Consider the following 22,058-nt stretch of genomic DNA (forward strand, 5'->3'; position numbering starts at 1 on the left):
CCACCTCACAGCAAACTCCTTTCAGGCAGTGGTAGAGAGTGATGAGGTCTCCTCTGAACTTCCTCTTCTCCAGGCTAAACAAACCCAGCTCCCTCAGCTGATCCTCATAAGACATGTTTTCTTGACCTTTCATGAGCCCGTTTGCCCTTCTCTGAACACACTCCCTAATCAATGTGGTCTGAAAGGTAGACATTGCATAGTGTTAGTTCAAGGCTTATAAAGCAGAGATAATTTTCAATGAATTCTAATTTTATTAATAATGGTTATTCTAAATTTGCTTGAACTGGTTAACTTGAATAAATAATTGCCAGGAAAAATACTTTGCTCAATTTAGAGATTTTGTCTGGAATTTTCCATAATAAATGAATTATAAGGTAAAATAATTTGAACTTTACTTGAATGTGCCAAGCATCTTATAGTTTGTGGAATCTAGATGAATCTTTTATTCAATTTTTTCAATATTTATATTAACTTTTTGCTCCTTGTGCCTATCTGGTGGTAGATGCTGTAAGCCTGATAGAACTTTACCTGTTTGTGGACACAAGGTAAAATACTTCAAAGCGTCAATGCCATATGTGTTTTTAGTAAAGCTATCTTACTTTAGTAAACTGGCTTACTCATTTCCTGAGAAAATCAAGAATAATATATTGTATTGTTTACCTGACCTATTTCACCATCCAATCAGGATTAAGTCTAAAAATATTTTTTTCTGTTTCACATTTTTAGATGAATTTGCTGTTCTGAGTTTATGTGAAAATCTCAGCTTTATTCTTATATTGACATCCTCATGGTAACATAAGTTCTGTTTTTTAACAACTGGAGATATAAAGGCTACTGCTTTTGAAGGGAGATGGGGTAAACTAGATGTTTCTCTTTGGCTTAAAAATTGAAATTGAAGTCTCATGACTTTTAATGCATGCTTTGAACTTCACTCTGACTTTGAATTGTGTTGACAGCAGTTGGAAATGTCTTGACTAATGATTTATTCTTCAACTTTCTGCTTCTCTTGAACGGGACACATGCATGTCCTAGAAAAAATGAGATACATTTAGTGTGATCAAGCTTGTGATCTGTGGGCTGCATCACCAGCCACTGCAATATTTTTCCCTTCTTTTTATTTGAGATAGAAAGGAGCAGCTGTTTGGCAGTGTATGAAGCACAGCTCATTTTAGCAGCTGGACATTTTCAGTTGCAGGATGGTTTGTTGTTTTCCTTTGTTTTTTTTAATATGTGATACTGAGGCACAGTTCCTGCTTTGAATGCATGCAGCATGGTACTTGGCCACCTTAGTGCACTGAAGAGGAGAAGACATCTGAAAGGTCTCACAAATACAGCTTGCTGCAATCCTCACTTTTGCCAATACCCTCTCTGGTGGTTTTTTTTTTTGTTTTTTTTGGTTTTTTTTTTTTTTTTTTTGTTGGGTTTTTTTGTTTGCTGGGGTTTTTTTTTTGTTTGTTTGTTTTTTGGGGTTTTTTTTGGTTGTTTTTTTTTTTTTTTCCCCTATTTTGCACCTCTGCACCTCTGGACTTTCTGCAATGTGATTTACGTTTGCCATCTTTTGTGCCCTACGTGTTGGTTGCTACTTCTATCAGTGGAGCAGAGAAAATGCTGCCCAGTAGAATGTGCCAATAAATGACAATGAGGTAATTGAAAGGTGATAAAACTGTCTGTTTTACTAGAAAGAATAGCTCCTTTTCCAAAAGGATATAATTGGACACTTCAAGAAAAAAATTGGACTGCGTCTGTATTCTGGCTGGCTGCAGACATGTTTAAGAGGTATTTTGAGTTTAGGCTTACAGACTTCTTTCCTGAGATTTGTCTTTGTGTTATGTGGGAAGCTGCCTCCACCTTTTAATTTTTATTTTTTGTTGCTCAAGTTCTTTATCTTCAGCTATCTCCTAATGCCATTTTAGGAATATGTTTGACTTTCCTCTTGCATTTTTCTTTCAACATGGCTGCCTAAAGAAATATTTAATTAGTTTTATTTTTCCTGGGAACACCTCCAATATCTATTTGACCTCCAACTAGGTATGTGGACTGTGCAACACAAAGGATTGTACTCTAGTGACATTTCTTTCCCCTTCAAATTACTGTCATTATCAGTGACATTTTCCCAACTAGAAACACAATGATCTTAATTTTTTTTTACTTTCAATTGTTCCAGGAAGAGCTTTAGCCTCTTCTTTGAATAATATTATAAGAGGTTAAAGAACTGATAGAGAGAACACAGGCTGGATTTTTATTCAGGCTAAATCAAGTGATGGTTTCAAGAATTTGACTAAGCAACTTTCTGGAGCTGAAGACAGATAAGAATGGTTTGGTTAATGTTTTGTTTTGTCCAGATCTTGCTTCCCTTTACCAAAATAAACCCTGAAGCAGGAATTTAGTTGTGTGTCAGTTCTTTCAGGTTGGAACAAAGAATTTTTTAGAAATATGTCATGAATGGAGGACAGCATTCTTGCTCTGAAATTGCATGTTTTGTACAGGTGCTATTGCTTGCATTATAAAAAATGGAGGGGACAGGCAGGGGAAAGTGTGTGCCAAACAGAACGTGCAAACAGTCACCCTATTATAGAGACTATCCCCTAAGACATTTGCATCATTAGGACTTATGATAATTAAGATGAACTATATTTCAGTAAGAAGACAGCCTTTTGGCCAACTGACTAAGCAGATGCCAAGTGGAAGCAAATGATGCTAAGTTGAGCTCTCAGGCAATTAACAGAAATTAATGGACCAGGTACCTGCAGTCTGTTTCCTGTGAGTGTCAGTTCAGTGTTCTTGCCCTTCCTGCACTTCCAGCTCTGATGACTTTCAGGGGTTTAGCATCTGAGGTTTCCTTACCAAAATTTGCTGGGATTTATCACCTGCTTAGCAGAACTCACAGTATTCCTCTGGTGGATTAAAGATTTCACAGGATTCTGGAATTTTAATTAGTTGAGTGGGAATAATTTTGCAATTCTTCAATGACAAGAATCTTGTTTTGACTCATAGCATAGTGTTACAGAGGAAGCCTTCTAGAGGGACTTGCACTGAGTAAAGAGCTGAAACTTGTCACTCACCATTTGGTCTGGTTTCAACCTCATTTCTGAAAAATACATCTCCATATTGCCATAATTTATTGAAGCTTCCTAATCTGTGAAGGAATGTCTTGCATGCCCTGTTTTTGACTGATTCTGTGCCTCATGACCAGATTCATGCACCAATTATTTGTTGGATCCTTCCTTAAATGTAGGTATGGGCAATGTCTGTTTATGTGCAACAGCATCTGATGTTACAGCAGAGGCAACAAAAAACATGGTCTTGCCTCTCTTTTCTCTCTCCTACTTCGTGTGACTTGTTATTTCCTCTTCTTTCACCTCAGAAGCATGCTTGGCCCACTCTTCAGTGAGCTGGCTGGAGGGCTAAATTAAAAAAAAAAACCAAGAACCTGACACTGCTGAAAGAAGTGGGTGTTTTTGTGTCTGACTAGTTTACAAGTAGTAGAACGACTGGTCTGGAAAAGGTGAAAAGACCAGAGAAGAGGTGGTGGTTCACTCCCCACGATGATGTGGTCATTTTGGGTTGGCTTAGATGTAATGTTAAAGTGCATCCTCAGCCTGCTTTGCAGGTGGATTACACTGTGCTGCAAAAATCTTCGTGCCCACTGGGAATTGTGGTGTGGAATGGTTCCTGAGATAAATGGTGTTGTCTTGGGGGTTTTCTCTGGTAGCAGCTTCCTTGTATGAACACGCCTTTAGAGGAGTTGATATAACAGAAAGGGGCTGACAGGAGATACAAGCATGTTCCCTCAAGCCCACATTATCTTGTCATAGCTGACGAGATAACCAGATGGCAGAATGATAGGCCTTAATGTAATAGGCCTGAATAGAAAAACCAGCAGTAAACCTCATCTTTGGGTTGTTATGGGAAAAAACAGCTGGACTTGGGATGCAAAAGGAAGGAATCAACCAGAAAAAAAGAAAGGTAAACAAAAAGGAAATGAAAGATATTTCTCTTGAATTGGACATTTAGTTTAATTTCACAATGCTAATTAGTCCATTTTAAAAATGAATACAATAGCACTTGGAGTGGCTTTTCAACAATATACTAATGAAGTAAGCTATTATGATTTGTACAGGTGTAATTAAAGCATGGGAAAGCAAACATTTCAGTGTAGTTGTTTTATCAGCAGTATTAAATGAATTATAATATAGACAGCTATGCACACATCACTATGCTGCTCTGAAACGTATTTGAAATTTTCACCCAAAGAAAAAAGCAGAGCCAAAATGCATTCTTGTAAAAGCATTTGTTGCATCTAAATTAAAAAATATTCTTCCACTGAAGAAAAAGTGACTCATTGCAATATTGGAAGTAATTCAAGTTTCTTGAAAGGACTTTTCAAAGGAATGAGGCAACCAGAGGGCAATGTAAGGTGTCATAGTTCATAGAAAAGACAATACAAAGGCAAAAATAGTGTACTGAATAGCAAAAGATTATGAAATTGGGTGAGAAAAATGCCATGAGGACTCATAGATGGAATAACAGGTGTTTTGTGGCTTTTTAATGATTGATTATTATATGGTGTAAATGGGGCATGAAGAGAAACGCTTCATTAAATAACTTGAGAAAAATTAGGCAACACAGCAAAGGGAAAATGTTTTGGTCTCTTTAGTGCTTTTAAAGGGTACTTTGAGCTTCAGCAATGCTATTGGCCTGCTTCCATTACCCATTTTTTTGAAGAGAAAGAAATGATAGACTATTCAGGCCAAGAAAAGTATAAACACCACAGAGTTAGAATACTTACCTTGGGGGGGAAGTACAGGTAAGTATTCTAACTGCTTGGGAAACAAAGGCAGACAGCAGGGCAAAACATTTTACTTTGGCAGGAGAGGCTGTGTAGAAAAGTGGTAGATTTTTCTTAAGGTATTTTAGTGGTTGTAAGCCCCAGTATTACTCATGGATTGGCCTGCAATAAGAAGAATTGAGCGAGTTCAAATGAGCTATTTTACTTGTTGACTTTGTTTACCTTTGCTGATCATTTTCCCCACACATTAAAGCTATAATGGGATATGAAAAAAAAAACTTCATGTGTGTGGAATGACTTAATGAAGGTACAGCATAATTATGGTCTTCTTACTGCATCTATATTATGTTAACCATTCAGAGATGTAAATCAACCAAAAATTAATTTCTTTTCCATTGGTTAGCTTTAGCTCTACTAAGTAGCTTTTGTTTTAAAACCTACAGCTCTCCATTCAAGCATCAGGAAAAAAAAAAGAAATATTGATAATTTATAATTAAATGTGAAGGAAATGTGACCATACAGCCATGCACCATCCACACTGAAAGAAAAGAATAGTTGAATCATTAGTAGCTCTGTGAAGAGGGCACTCATCTATATGGATTACATGGACCAAAGTCTATGGGTTATTTCCAATATTGTCCAATATTCAATGAGTAGCTTGACAGCTAGCAGCAGTTTCTTGTCTTTTTTACTTCTAGAGAACATGATAGTGACTTCAGAAAACATTGCTGTTGGACCAAAATCTTTTTAATGTATAGGCTTAGGGAGAGATGCAAGAATGAGAGAGGCACTCCATATATCGCTGAGCATCTAGCAATCTATAGGTTAAGATTTATTGAGCCAGAGACTATATCAGTGAATCATGTGTGTAATATCTATGACAAACCTTCAACAAATTTGTCAAATAATTTCTGGGGTTGTATTTTTGCTCAGTTGGGAGCTATAAGTTCTCATAGTTAGCTCTGGCTATTAATGGAAGAACGTACTTCCCTCCAAAGTTGCTGTGTATTTTCACTCCAAGAAACAGCAAGCCATTCCATATTAATCAATTTCATGCCACTTGTCATTTCATAAACATCTAGCATGTATTCCTTCAATCATGATTCTTTCATGTTGAGTGTTGCAGATTGATTAAATATCTCTGCATAGGAAGTTGTCCTAGGTCTTCAATAACTTCTGTTGGCCTTTTCTGTGTCTTCTCTTCTAGCTCATCTGGCAAGAGATAGGAAGACCAGACCTATACAGTTTATTTTAGATGACAGTACATTATGGGTTTCCACAGTCACACAAGCTCTTATGCTTTTTTTGTGTTCTGTTCCTAATAATCACTGATATACTATCTTTTTGTCTGAATTGAAGTGACGTGGTCTTGAAATTCCCAACAGAGAAATATTATTTCCAACTGATTATACTGATTTAGACTCCATAAGGGATTCATAAGGCTCAGTGCACTGCTTTGTATTTATCAGCTTTGACTTTATTTGCCATTTTATTTCTTAATTCTGCAGCATCTTAAGGAAAACAAGAAAAGCTGGGTGTGACTATTCACAAAATACCTGCAGCTATGTAGCACAGCAGATAAGGCTATTGCTGCTTTAATTGGAGCCATCACTAAAACCCCATGTTTTCTTACTGGCATTGTAGGCAGACATATGACTTAGTGAACGTTTAGAGAAATGATTCAGCCTCAAAAGGAGGGTTGTAGAGACTCCTGGGAATATCTGAACCTTTAGGGTAAGGTGCTGTCCTTGGAAATGGAAAATCTCTGCACAAATTCTCACTCCACTCCGACAAGAGGAATGGATGTGGAATGTCCTTATGCTGAGAGATTGAGTGTCTTGTCTATATTCACAAATTATATTCTGAATGCCCCCTTTTTTATCTAGTGCCTTACATGTACTAGGCTGAAAAATCAAAAAGCCATTTTGGAAATACTAATTTAAATGTTTTTTCTTGCAGCTATTTTCTGAATTTGGATAAACTTTTTAATCTTTTTAATATTTTTTTTTTCACACAAACACACACACCCTTTCCTCCCCATAAAGAAATGCAGTCTTAACCTCAGCCTCTCTAGCTCATTTCCTTCCAAAGGAGAAAGATTTTTTTTTGTTGGTTTTTTTTTTTTTTGTTGTTGTTTTTTTTTTTTGTTTTTGTTTTTGTTTTTTTTTTTTTTTGTGTGCATATGGAGTTATTCTGTTTTCAATTTACAAGTCACTGCACTTGGAAGGTGTAAAATATGTGTGCATGAGATTGGTTTGTGGCACCTCTATATTGTTGACTGTAAGCAAAGTTAACTATTATAGGTTGTAAGTTAACTAAAATAGGTTTCCTGTACTTGTGTGGCCCTGAGAAAGGGATTATTTGAACACTGGAAAAAAGCCAGAATCGACTTCATGCTTAGGATTGCCTAGCTCCTGAATTTTCACTGGCTGAATGAAGTACTAAGGAGAAGGATTTGCACCCTGAGAATGTGCCTCAGAAGCTGGGAAAAGAGGCTGTGCCAAGTGGAAAGAACTTAGAGATACAAATCTTGCTGACCACTGACTTCTTGGTACAGTGACAAGGAACTTAGAGTAAAATTCTAGTAAATTTTGGAAAGAAAACCACTATGTTAAATGAAAAGGAGAAGGTTTAGGGGATTTTTTTAACTGTTAAAATGCTGTGTTGTGCTTCTTATGCTTGGAAAAATGTTATGTGCATCTATTCTGAACATTTCTGTAAGTCCAGCTTGCCTTTCCATTCATTACAGGTTGGGGAGGAAGGTAATGAGTCAGTGAAGATTTTCTTGAGAGCAGGCAAGATTATATGTAATGAGAGGTAGAAGCCTAAATAGAGTTCAGTGGGGCAGCTTCACCATTCCTCTGAGTTGACAAAACTGCTTCTTTTATGCCCCAAACTCACATTTATCAGAGGGATAGCAAGTCCCATGAGAGAAAGTTTCCTGGTGCTTGCAGTCATTTAAAAGCAAACAAACCAGCCAAGTTCTTCAAAGAACACACACACATTAGAAGTTTCAGGAAGAACTTCAGAATTCAGCAGGAAGAATCTTGACTTTCCTTGTCTTCATCACAAACAGTATTTAAAATTTCTGAAAAAGCGTTCCCAGCTTTGGTTACTGGGGCCAACAGAGTTTGCTGATAAAATTACACAAAAAAAAAATTTCCCCATGATGCCATGCTTTTGTTATCAACATTTATGTAAAATGTAAGGGCTGCTTTAAGGTATTACTGCTATCTGTTTAACTGGTAATATGGTGACAACTAATTTATTTTTGTCTCCAAATCTTTTGTAATGTGCTCCTAGGTGCTTGGTTCAACCTGCAGAACCCTGAAAACCCCCAGCCTTCAACAAGGTATTACATTTACCCATATGCACAGGCATACGGGTAAATGTAATAAACAATATGGGTTAATTGTGCAATCTTTGAAGGTAGCAATTTCCACAATGGTGCTTATTATTTTAAACTATATTATTACCAGTGGATCTTGTATTTGTAGTGAAAAGCTGTACTGTACAGTTTCTACTCTTCTTATTATTTCTGTAGAGTTGTTGATTTTGTTTGCCTTTCTTTTGTGAATACACAAGGCTGGTTCCAGAACTTTCAGTATGCCAGCCCAACTTAAGTAGATGTTGGTTAGTATCATATACAAGAATTAAAATATGCAGTAGCAGAATAAGCAGCTGTGTATTTTTGTTAAGTTTGCCCATTAAAGAAATTGTAAGATAGTTCAGAATGGTTAAAATAAGAGAGCAAAGAGAGGGTTTTTTCTCAAACTGAATGTTGTGTCAATTGAAATAAGATCCAAAAATTAGATTCTTTTGCTCTACACAGGGAGTTTCTATTCCAGATTCATATTGATACTTTAAACCTTTTTTTGCAACAAAACAAAGATAACAGGCTTTTATCAACTTATATAAAATCATAATATCTCCTAAAGATCTTATTCACATGCAGAGCTGGTGGGGTTTTCTGTTATGATGTGTTTTTCTAGAAATTTCTTTCAGACTTTTCATCACACTCAGAATCCATTTGGCAATGGGGTGAATGGCAGCTTCATTGTTACCCTAATTTCACAGGTATTTCTTTACATCTGTCCATCTGCTGTGGCAAGGGTGATGGTTACTTTAGACCACGTGTATCCCCCTGCCCCTTTCTGAGGCTGGACTTTCATGGTAAAAGCAGATATAGTAGCCAGCACCTTCTTAAAAGGTAGTCTCAATCCTTGCCTTCCATTTTCCCCTCTCTCAAACACAAACATGAACTTGTGTTTCTGTTTCTCTGCTGACACTGGCTTTTGTCTGAAAGCAACTGGAAGTTGCTGAAGGAACCTAGGAAAGCAGGGAACTTCCATGTCCAGCCCTGCAAGATCAGTTGTAAACCTAAACCTCTGTGAATGTAGTGTAATGTAGTGACACTGCATGCAACACTGATGGTGGGAAGTGGAGGAGTAGGGTTGCTCTCTGAGGTGCATGGTAGATGATGAGTATTTCACATCTGTGAGGTAAAACTGTGATGTAAAAACCGTTTTGGTTTCTGTTGGTTCATTGCATAGATTGAGGGAAGTGTCTCAGTGCCTCCTAAAATTAGTCCCCTTCTCTGTCATTCCAGTGGGTTGCCTTCTGGCATTTTTGGCAAGAAATATTTGGACATGCTGTAATAAGAAATGTGAAGACATTGCTGGTGGGGAACATCTATATGTGTCTTAGAAAAGATTATGAATAGAAAGACAGCAAGAAAACAGCCCCTCAAAAATAAGTTTGCCCAAAAGTGGTGATGAATTCTGTCATTCTTCCCTGCAGATTTGCATAGGCTGAGCACACACAAAATCTCTCTGCATAATCATTAATGTGTAACCCTTACATTACCTTCCTTTGATGGTAGTATTCAAGTGCTGACAGAAAGTTTTTACCATATGTGAAATGGGATACCTGAGAAAGAACTTTGCAGAATGCCTTGCAAGTCTGAAGGGGAAGGTTTTCTATTCATCTCTGCCCCCTGCACATTTTTAAGGTCTTGCCTTAATAATAAGAGTGTGACCTCTCCCTCTCCCACCTCTGTGCATCAATTATTTAACTCATGGTTTCAGTAAATGGCTACAGTAAAATCAGTCTCATCTCTTACACGCTTAAGTTTCCTAAGTAACTGCTATTAAATACAACTGTAAATGCTTGGAAGCCAAAGCCATGCCAGCTCATCTGCAGGTACTTTAGACTTCAGTACCCTTCTGGTACAAGGTTATGTACATTGCATTTATGGAGCATGATCCAGTTTTGAGTCCTGTCTCACAATGCTACTGTCCCAACAGTACTTGACACATTTTTTCTCATTCATTTAAAAGGCATGCAGGAGAGCTGCAAAATTGTTTTGGTGGTACTGGCTTGTGACTTCCAAAATAAGGCATACAGGAGAATTCCTGGACAGGAGTGCTGTCTGGGTGAATTTTTTAGCTTTCAGGTTTAATAGATAGGTAGAGCTAGCGAAGTATAAATCTGTGTTGTTCCCCCCACCCCCCCCCCTTTTTATTTTTATCTATCTATTGATTTATTTTTGCTTCACTGAATTCTATTGAAATGCTCTGGTTTTGTTGCAAGTGTTTGCATTTTTTGAGTTTGATTATAAATATGTCACTGTAACTTTTGTCTGTTGGAAAGTTTCTATATTTGGTTTAGGCAGTAAACTGAGTGTGTGAGCATGACTAAAGCATCCACAGATATAAGAATAATGCAAAAATCTTCACAATCTCAACAGGACCAGTTCAGACTTAAAATTAAATAAAAATTAAAGTAATCCAAGTACTCAGAAAAGAAATATATTCCCATCACATGTTGCATCACCATGTGAAAGAAAATGCTGAAGTCTCTAAAACAATATTTTGTTTTTCTTCAATCATTCTTTCTGTAATCTCTAGTTTTATTCCTTTTCACCATTGACAGCATGTGGATGCGCATGCAATCACAGTATTGTCAAATTGCAAAGCCTTGTAGAGTTGAGAGCAATTCTTTCTTGGGAAGCATCAATTTTGAAGAAGGTATTAAACTTTGTTCTCAACCTGCTGGTTCCTGACAATGAAGCAGATAAAATATTTCTTTCCAGCAGAAATCTCAACATTGACATCTTGAGGGCATTACTGATACATGTGGATAATGAAGTTGTTGTAATCAAGTCTTTGATGGAGACATTTCTACAGCTGAGTCATTTATGCTGACTGATTTTCTTTTTCCTATTTAAAATTTGAATGTCTTCTCATTACAGGCACCTCTTTTTCTTACATTTATTCATTGTTCCTCTAGGAGTGTGCTGCATCTGTGTCTTTACACAATGCAGTCTTTTTGACAAAATGTGTCATAATCTTCTAATTGATTCCCATAGTAACATAGCCTACTATCATTCAAAAACTAGGCATGTGTCCTGATCATAATTGTTTAGAGAGATGACATATTCCAATTTTTAGACAGACTTTTTTTTTTAACATATGAGCTGGGCATGTTCTTAACCTGGTTTACACTTTCTGCTGACAATGCTAAAGCTGCACACTGTTCCTTTATTTTAAAGGAAGATAATAAAATGAGTGTGGTGGTGTTTCAAATCAAGGTGAATAAAATGCCACAGTGATGCATAGGATATAACATCACTATGCAGAAGTTAGCAATTTTTGCTGCTGAAATAATTCCTATTTCAGCACTTTAGGTGGTCACTAACTGCCACGTCACCTAAATTAAATACATTTTAGCTGCATGAGCTTGCAGCCTGTGTCGTATCTACGACACAAACTTTATATATTGGGTGCTCAAAGCTAAAACAGTAGCTAAAGTGAGCTTGTGACATACTATTCCTGTTTGCAGACCCCAAATTAGAGGTATTATGTTGAAATATGTCAGTACCCTACCTAAGCCAGGTTCACTGTTCAGCTCACTGTTCAGTTTGCCATTTCTGTTTGTTGCTGTTTTTTTTCTCCAGTGACTGATTCTCTAGGTAGTTAACTGGAATTTCAATGTTATAGATATTTATTTTAAATGTTTATTTAAAATTGATCCTTTCAGTTTTTCCATTTCAAGTAATAAAAGACAATGAAAATAGTCCTCAAACTCTCTGAAGAGAGTTGGATAAATCACTTGATACCACCTGGTCACTAAGCCATTACTTAGAATGAGTTCTTTTGTTCCAGACAACTAACTCTCTTAATTAAAATGTAACATTTTGTAGGTGTTGTCTCAAACTCTGGACTAGCAGCTAGTGCCAAATACTCTGCAGTTGAGATAAATACTCTGCAGTTGAGATAAATTCTATTTTAAAGTCACAGAAATTATTTTCTGAAGTCACAGAAATAAAGTCTGCATAAGTGAAATTAAAAAGAAAAAAGAGTTTGAGGAAAACCTTTATAGCACAATCGTAGATCATGAGCTGTTTAAGTTTCTTCATGCAGCCACCATCACTTATGGTCACAGGACAGCAGCTGAGATAAGTCAGAATTAGTTTTTGATTGTATTGGAGTTTAGTTTTGTTCTGGCTTTGGTTTTTTTTGTTGTACTGTTTTGTTTTAATTTTTTTAAAATAAAGGCAGGCCTGTAGCTACATGGAACACTTCACTGTAAAAGCCTTCTGATTTCTACATGAAGTCGTCATTCTGTGGTGTAATATATCAAAGTTAATTATTTTTATGAAAAAATCTGCCTTCTCATCAGTACAGTGCCTTCTCCAAGCTAGCTGTAGAAGACAAAGATGGGAGCAATAGAAAATTTCCTATCAGAAAAAAAATAAAATTGACAATCTACAATTGTTAGCAATGTAGAAAATGGGTTAAAATGAGTAAAACTTGATAAACAGAGCTATGTTTTTGTCCACTGGGAGAAAAAAAAGAAAATAAACAAATACATGTATTAAGAAAATGGTAAATGTGTTAATGAACAAATAGAAAAGCTGAATGATGTCTTGGGGAATTTTTAATTAAATGGCCAGGCTTGTGAGAGCTCCAGAGGACTTGCAGCTGGTTGGGTCTTTATTTTGTTAATTCCTCAGCAGTATTTGGCCTTGCAGTAGTGGAGGTGATTGTGAAACTTCTCTGAGGTGAGTTATTTTTAGGGCTGCAGATGGTTTAAGAAAGTGTGCCTTCCTGCAGCCTCTGCAATGTGCCCTGCCCAGCAGTCGAGCTCATCCTCCTTTATTCTGACGTTTTTCAGATGCATTGTGTCTCTTGGGCAGGAGTAATCTACGGAGCTGATGTATGGTATGTCTGGCTGGGAATAAGCTTGCGCTTGTTCTTCCCCTTTGTCACAAGAATAAGGTGGGCTGCTGAGGCAAGAAAAGCAAGTACCACTATGTGGTGTGCAGACAAGGATCTCGTTAACTATGTCCCTCATGGCAGCATTTCTCACCTGAGGCTGGCTGCGTGTCTGCACCTATGAATTGGGTAGTTAACATTGTCCTGATATAATTTTGTTTATCGGACTTTCCATCTGAAGTCTGATTAGTGGTTAGGTCTTGGGGCAATGTAGACCTAGAGGTGTGTTTTCAGTAATGCTGAAAAAGAAAATATGCCACATTTTGGCTTTGGGTTTGGTTTTTTTTCCAGTCTTTTTGTATTTCCTGATTTTCAGAAGCCAAGGAGAGTGCTCATCTCCCATTACTGAACTGTCCTCAATGTGTTGCACAAACTATCTGAGGCATATTTTGTCTTGCATGAGTTATTCAGCAAAACCACTAAGGACCAAAGGAATCATTAGAGATGGAGCATATAGGGAGATAGCTGTGAGTGTAGTCTGTCATGTACAGAAAGACAAAACTTAAGATCTTGTTGGAAATTTAAAAATAAACTGCAGAGTGACTGCAGTTTATTTTTTTTTCTGTGACTTTAAGGTTCATGCTGCTCATCAGGTCTGTGCTTTCAGCTTGGCATTCTTCAGTCCTCTGCTTTTTAACTGTGCAGAAGAATTTCCTATCAGGCAAGTAATGTTTTGTGTAATGCTTTCCCCTTAGTTGGCAAAGTCCTTCATTTATGTTAACATACCTTGTACTGGTGCTAAGTGGTGGCAAGTCTTGTCAGGCTGCTATCAGTGTAGATGACAGCCAGGTGTCCTTGCAGATAGGCCAAGTACAAAATAAACTTATTTGTCTTAAATTCTGATTTTTTTTTTTTCCTGTCAGAGCAGTACTTCCTTACAATTTTGGAGAGCTGAAAGAAATATTTCTAGTCTCAATTAAAGATATGCCACGTGCAAAATAATTTTTTTACAAAAATAAATTTTTAAAAACCAAGTGTTTGGGATCAAAGCCTCCATGGTTTGTTTTTATTTTCAAACCTTCAAAATTCATTTTGTCACCACCTTCATGACCGCTCAATTTCTTTCTATTATACTTCTTCGGAGCCATAGGTATGAGAAACATCTTCTGTTTTCTCTCCAACTTAATATTAAGACAATGCAGATTTTCCTACTGTTATTGTTCTTCAGTTGCTATTTTCATTGTTCCATTTGTGGCTTAATTATCTTTTCAAATTTAAGTTTTCAATCACTACTTCTTGTTATTTCTTTTTTTCTGCTGGATTAACCAGCTTTTAAGACCAAGAATGTTGTTTCCCTGCCAGTACTTGACTGCCATAACTTTTTCTTCTAAATGTCATTCATGTTCTCCAAATTTTAAAAAAATATTTCTACTTCTTCTGATTTTCGATGCTTTTTAAAACACATGAATCTCTAGGGCAGTATGTAATCTTCCAGAACACAAAGGTACTGAAGCAGTGTAGCTCTTGCAAGGAACTGGCAGCCTGTTTCCCGTGCCCTTCTGCCCGGATGCCATGGGTCTTGCGATGCAGCTTTGCCGCGATATCTCCACATGAATCTGGAGCCCAGTGCAGAGGCATACTTCTCCGCAGGTCCAGCTCTTGGCAAGCAGGGCTTGAGCCCTTACCCCTCTATGCCTTGGGTGTCTCACATTGCCTGGGTGTCCCACACCTGGGGCCCCTGGTCCCACAGGGCTTCCTATGGCAAAAATTGTGCTCCAACAAGGCATAGCCAGTATGGGTCAGGCACTGAACTTCAGCTGAATTCAACTACAAAGCCAGAGAGCTTGTAAAAAATATGCAGGCATGCTTAAACAGCTTTGCAAGAAATTTTCCTAGAAGAGGAAGTGAGTTAGGTGGAAGCTGAGTCAGTCTTGAGTCATTTGTGGAGACATTTTTGCTGTAATCCCTAGAACATCCAGTATTAGATGTATTTACATGATTTCATATTTTTGTTTCTTTGAATTATGACAAATTTTAAAGGAACTTAGTATTTTCGTTGACCTACTTTCTTGATAACTTATGGTGTAATTAAAAAATCAATTTTAGTTTCTGGGGAGGTGAAGCTGATGTTGGTCTTCCTATAATGAATGAATGCTTTTTTATACTTGTAAAAATTAAACTTTTTGTGATTACCCTTGTTGTGTGCATTGGGTTAAGCAGTTAATGCTCATCAACATACCAAGTATATGGCTTGGTGTGAGACATCACAGCACAAGATGAACATGCTGTCACCAGAGGGAAGGAACAGTGTGTGCATGAGTGGAGGGGAGTTGCAAGCTGTCACTGCCCAGCATCAGTGTGTGCAGGTCCTGTACAAGGCACAAGTGCAGGATGAGAGTGGATGAAGGCATGCACCTGCTCTGAGTGTTTGGGCTATGGGCTGACCAGCCCTCTCCTCCCAACCTCTCCAAACCCTTCTGCTGTCTAGCAAGAGTCTCTTGAGAGTGGTACATGTTATGCTCAGCAAAACATGGCTCTTGTAAATAAGATGTGAAAATAAGATTTTAACAAGCATGCATCCAGTATCAGCCTTTCCTCCAAAATGGAACAATATGTAGGATTCTGGTTTACTTTTATTTTTTGCTTTGAACTGATCATTAACAGTATGCAATTGCCAGTAAGATACAAATGAAACTACCTTCCTTTGTTTTTAATTTAGGAAGTGTTTAATCTTGGAAGGCAATGTAGTATAATGTGCATATGTGGCTTGAGAGTATTGGAAATGTTATGTATATTAGTCACTATACAAATAGCACTAATGACCTTTTGTGGTTGCTTTTTCCGCTTGTGAATGCGTAATTATTTGCATACAATGTTTCATATTAAAAATATGACACAACAACTTAACTGTAGGAAGACTGGTAGAGGAGGTTGAAGTTGCATGCTCATTCTAGTCATTGGTGCCTAAATATCTCACTATGTTTAATATACAATGTCATATACATACTGATGTGAGCATAATGTACTGCTAGTAGCTCAGCAGAATGAGAACTTAGTACTGATGAAATGTCAGTCTTAATTTTTTATTACCTTAGCTGTGGGCATTTTATGTCAAAACCAGAGCTGACCAAATACTGCAACATGCTATGCATGAAAACATTTTCATTTATTTAATATCTTGCAGATGTACAAGTGGTCTTTTAATATAGTCTTTCTGAGATGTTAGTGGCCATGAAAGCTAGAAGGATTTAATCAGATTTAACACCTTTATACACTGGCTGAAACTATAGTCAGAAAATGAGTTGATAATTAAACTGGTTACATTGGAGAAGGAATCTTAAATTTTGTGCTTAGCAAAGGAAGAAATGAAACTCACCATTGCAGGGTCTTTGATCAAACTTTTAGTGTATCTTAAATATCTATTAAAACTGTGATTCTACTGATAAGTTAAACCATCTATGGATTGAAATATTTTTCCAGAGGTTATGGTTTAGAACATTATGGCTTTTCACAGAGAGTTCATGGCTGAGGAAAGGGGAACTGAGCTCAAGGAAAATTGATTGCTGGGAATACTGCATGCCTTAGCCATATCTCCTCATAGTAATTGAGGAAGGTTGGGTTTTTTTGGCATAAATAAGGCGCACAGCTCTCCTTTTGGGTTGGAATGATCAAGGCAGGGAGAGTATGGAGGGACATCACCGTGCTGCCTCACCTGGCTTTGGGTCTGGGTGGCTGGAAGCCACAAAATGCATCTGAGATGGGGCCACCTCCCTTGGAGCACGTTGACAGGGCCAGGCAGGAGGAGAGCTGCTGTGGTGGGTACCTGGTGAGCCTCAACTTCCTGCAATTCTGCCTCTAATCCAGGCTCTGAACATCTAAGCCATCACCTGGCTGGGCTGAAGCTGAGTTTTTATGTTGTTTTAAACCAGAACAAACTTCTGAGAGGGTGATTTTCTTTAGGGTACTTTTTCATGCATCTCCTTTGATTTTTCATGCCTCATGTTAGCAGTTTTTCATTTTTGGCAGGCTGTCTTCTCAGGGCACTCTGAAACTGGATTATTTACTGCAGGTGGACCCAGATTGCTGGGGCAAAAAAAAGCCAGCAACATATACTTCCTTGAAGGATTTAAATTACGTTTTAAAACTCACTGAAATAAAAGTATTGTTGATATGTGTGGTATTTTATATGAAAATGCAACCAAAACATTAATAATGGCTTTGTTCTATCTTTTTTAGCTATCAGTGGCAATTTTTAAACTGTAAAAGTTTGAGGCTGCTGTATATACAAAAGGAAATTGTGATTTCAAATTATAATTGGAGATGTGGTTATGAATGGGAATAATTAATAGAAAGCTAATTGGGTAACATCAGAAAAGTTTATCCTGGTATATTGGGACTGCATGCTTCAGTTGATACTTAGTGTACTTTTGGGATTTCTGCTTGCACCTCACCTCTGGTTCTGATAGTATATTATATTATGAAGAATATTAATAATACTGCAGAACAATTACTTGTTCATTTGCTAACTGATTAAAATTCATGCATAATTTATTGGAACTGGGAGAGACTTTATAAATAAGTCTCCTTGGCCTCAAGAGCTTAAAAACAAAATGCGTATGCTAATATAAGAATGTGCTTTACTTCTTAACATAAAAACTTAATAGGCAATGCCCTCATTAATGTGAGGTTTTATTTGTGATAATCCAGCTCTTAATCAAAGTGTATGCTTCTAAACATAGCCATATGTTTTAGAAGTTTATAACTTGGAGTTGGTAGTGCATCATGCTCATCAGTGATGATGTTTTCTGCTGTAATACACACTGACCTTAGAATACATTAGTTGGACATTTAATATGTTAGCTCCACAGCAAATAAACTGCCCTCATTATGGCCAGCTGCATTTCTGAGCTTTGATGCAGGTAGGGATCTAAATTAATTCATAAGCACATACATTGCCAAAGAAGGGCAAAAGGTTAATAATTAATTGAGGTACTTTTTATAGTTCTATATATCCTAAAGCAGAAATGGAAACACCTTGGTGCACTCACCTTTCACTCCGGGAGGAAAAAATCAGGTCCCATTACAGCCACTATGGCATGGCTACAGACTCCCTGGTCTCCAAACTGAGTGGTTTGAGAAGGAGCTAATTTAGAAAAATGCCCTCAAGATATGTGCCAAAATCTGGGAAACGTGTTTGCTTATAGAGCTGGTAAATATACTATTTGGAGCAAGCTGTGATATCTGGAAGGGAAGCAGGCAGAACCAGGGGCTGAACTTCATTATGCAGGGAGGATGGGATGTCAGAGGAGGTCCAGCACTCCCCACCATGTGTTCTGTCATTGACACTGGTGGCATCATCCCTCGGAGGCAGAATACGTACAATGCATCTGTGTCTTGTCTTCTGTTGTGTAGAATGTAAGGGTCCCCTGCTAGGGAAATCTTATGGTCTGGGGTTAAAAGTTATTTTAATGTACTGGCCATGAGATCTCCTCTACCTGCTCAGAGTTGCTGATTTGTTAGTTCTGCATCACTGCTATGTGAAACCCCAGTGTGCACTGAATTTAGCATTGTTGCCTAATTAACTGAAACAAATTAGCTGAAATATGAGCCATCTGGAATGAAAATGAACCTTCCATGTTTATCAGTGAATTCATTTTATTAGAAAAATACTTGTTGCTTGTGATTGCTTCTTAAAATAAATCATGCTGAGGCAATCTTTCTATGTTAACATTTCTCAGGGTAGGGGGGACCACCTCTTTCTGTTTGGTCTGTCCTTACCTTTTTCACTTTGCAGCTGCGTTGAAATATGTAGGCAGGCAGAAGCTGATGAGAAGAGGGGATGACAAAAGGCAACACACATCCTATTGTTCAAGTTTCAAAATCAGTAGTAACTTACTAAAGAATAAAATATTATATGTTGTTGCCATATGTCTTTATTTTGTCATTCTCCTGGCAGCTTTGCTCAGTTCTGAGTATTCTGAATGCCTGTAATAAGCATCTGCATCCTTTTCCCTAACTGCATCCAGTGATTTCAGATTAACTGCAGTGATATTCATTTTTAAGAATATTCTGTGCAGGGGTAGTGTATCATTTCTTACGGCTCTTTCTATAAGGAAACTGCAAATGTGGCTTCAGTCAATAAAAGAAAAATTCAAGTTATTGGTATAGTAAATTATATAAATGAGCATAGTTTTTCTCAGGAAAAAAAAAAAAAAAATCCAAGCAGCAGCAATATATAAATCAGACACAATTTTGTGGTCTCTAGCTGAGATTTTTAGAAGGAAAATACAGCACTGAGCAGATACCAGTAGTGCACCACTCACTCCCATCAGCTGAAATTCTCCTCAGCACTTCTTCACTCATGTCAGTTTGAATTTCTTTCTGTGGTTTGGAATGTTTGCTGACCAAACTCTGACAACTCCCTGTGTAGAGACCCCTTAGTGGCTTTTCTAGCTTTTGTTTCATCGCTGCCTTATTTTTTGTCTCCCCTGCAGAGCCTCCTCGGCCAATAGCACCCCCGCAGCTGCTGGGCGTTGGGCCCACCTACTTGCTCATCCAGCTGAATGCCAACTCCATCATTGGGGATGGCCCCATTATCCTGAAAGAAGTGGAGTACAGGATGACATCTGGGACTTGGACCGAGACCCACGCTGTCAATGCACCGACGTACAAGCTGTGGCACCTGGACCCCGACACCGAATACGAGATTCGGGTCCTGCTCACCCGCCCGGGGGAAGGTGGCACGGGGCAGCCAGGACCACCACTCATCACCAGGACCAAGTGTGCTGGTGAGTGTTGCTATGGAAAAATTAACAAAAAACCCAAAGCTGTTTACTTTATGGTTTAATTGATTGGCAGGCCTGTTGGCTCCAATTAACTTGTATCAGGACTTAAGGATTTCCTTCACACCCACAGGGATCCCCAAGTTTCTGGATTGTTTCCTGAGTCCTCTACTTTGCCTGGTCATTGTTCTAGGTGGCTAACCCTTGGAGGGTAGAATAGGAAGTGAGAAGTTAGAAATCTAAGAAAACATTTTGCTTCTCATCACGTAAGGAAAGGGATCTCTTGATTTCTGGAAAGTCCTGACTTCCTTGTTTCTTCACCTTCATATTTTCAATTACATTTTAAATAAACTTGCACATAAGGCAAATTGCATGGGAAAAAGGATATTTTTAAGAAATAGACTTGTGGAGGGAAAAAAAAGAAACTAGTGTACTTCTGCATCATTTGCCTTTTCCCAAGCAGTTACGTACAGCCTGACAGAATCTCCAAGAACTAAAATACAAATACTAAAATCTCTAGCTATGATTGCTCCCCAGGGAAGTTGTCACAGCAGCAAGCCTGCCAGAGTTCAAGAAGTTTTTGGATAGTGCTCTCAGGCTCATGGTGACTCTTGGGGCTCTCCTGTGCAGGACTGAGAGTAGGACCAGGTTATTATAGGACCCTTCCATCTCAGGCTATTCTATGATTCTGTAAATTGTAGAATACAATTGAAAATACAAATAGAGCGTTTTCTCCATTTTTGACTTCTGTTACCAAAATCATGTGCAGCTGAGCCCTGCAGTTTACTTCCTGTTTCTCAGAATTCCCCTACATGGCCAGCACCAAGAAGATTAAACACTGTCAACTTGTGTTATATGCTGTTGCTTCTAAAGCTATTTAAAGTTATTTTAATCTCAGCTTTCATAAGAAAAAAGAGAATACCTATGTCTCATAGTTTCAGGGGAGAAAAATTATAGATTTGAATATCAGACTGTGAGGAAAATAAGCAAAAATTAAATTGTGGGGTTTTCTCTTCTAGTCTCAAGACTTCTAGGGCCTGACAATATTTTAAAGTTGGCACAGTATTTGATTTAGCAAAGAGTGTTGATAACCATCTATTCACAACTGCATTAAAGTAATCAGAAGGACAAGCTGGAGTCTCAGGTTTTCATATGTCATGTATATATATGCATATGTGAATCAGAAATATAAATAGGTTTTTTTCTCAAGTTGAAGACAGATCTCTGATGGATGAATGCTCACTTTGTTTACTTAAGGAAGAGTGTCAGGGTCTGGACCAGAAGCCAGGAATTCTAGCAGAGTAGGTCAGTGGGTATGAATTCCAGAAAATTAGAGAATCTTTTTTAAAGTTGCTCACAGTACTGTCAGAAGCTGATACACAAAGCTGGAGTAAGACCCAGCTGAAGGCACCTTTTGGAGTTTGTGATGGTATTTATAATTTAGTCGTCTTTCCAGTGAAGTAGAAAGACCTACGTGTCTATCTTAGTTAAGATGTCGGTCTTTGAGATCTAAGTAAGGTTAAAGTATTGGTTTATTGCACAGAATTGGCTTAGACATTCATCTGAAAAAGTAGGAATTGGAAAACTGCTTCTGTTTTAAAGAGGCTGAGCTGAGACTAGCAAATTGAACTGTTCAGGTTGCTTTCATAGCACTTGAAGAAATGTAATTTAATTTACCCGGGTTGTGACAGAGTAAAGATTTTTTGTGTGAAAGGAAGAAATCATGTGACACATTCTTAGAAACCTCATTGGGGAAATCATGTTATTGTGGGTGTGTTTTTATTTTTAATTTTTTTAACATAACACTCACATATAAGGCTCCAAAATCTAATCTGGCTTGAGAAAAAAATTCAACTCAATTTAATCCACTATGAAATTAAGCAGATCAAAAAAATACTTGAGAAGAAAATTCTGAACTTTGTGACAGCGTGCATAATTTTAATAATAAAATTTTAAGTTGTTTACCTTGCAGTGAGACTGATTCTTCCTATTTCATTAAAGTGAAGGCAAATAATTGTTACTACTAGCTAGTTTCAGCTAGAAGAAGGTGCGTCAACAAGGATTTGTCAAGACTGAAATGTTGTGCACATCATCAGGGATGAGTCAGGGACAGAACCAGATTGAATGCCTTGCTGCCTCCTCACCTGTCTGGAAAATGAGAGACCTTCCTTTTCTGCAGTGCTCTCCCAAGGCTTCTGAGAGATAACTCCAGGTCCTTGTCAATGTGATTTTTTTTTTTTTTTTTGGTTGAATATACTAATATTTTGC

The 22,058-nt window shown here is 37.7% G+C and overlaps 1 protein-coding gene across 3 annotated transcripts in view; it reads left to right on the forward strand.

The window, feature by feature from the left end:
- PTPRK (protein tyrosine phosphatase receptor type K) overlaps window positions 1–22,058 on the forward strand; it is a 382,880-nt gene that overhangs the window by 202,292 nt on the left and 158,530 nt on the right. For all 3 annotated transcript variants that reach the window (XM_058802159.1, XM_058802160.1, XM_058802161.1), the window contains exon 7: window positions 19,503–19,796. In XM_058802159.1, the coding sequence (XP_058658142.1) occupies window positions 19,503–19,796 (294 nt within the window). The remainder of the gene's footprint in view (window positions 1–19,502; window positions 19,797–22,058) is intronic.

The sequence above is a fragment of the Ammospiza caudacuta genome, chromosome 3 (assembly GCF_027887145.1).
Source record: "Ammospiza caudacuta isolate bAmmCau1 chromosome 3, bAmmCau1.pri, whole genome shotgun sequence".
Lineage (NCBI taxonomy): Eukaryota > Metazoa > Chordata > Aves > Passeriformes > Passerellidae > Ammospiza > Ammospiza caudacuta.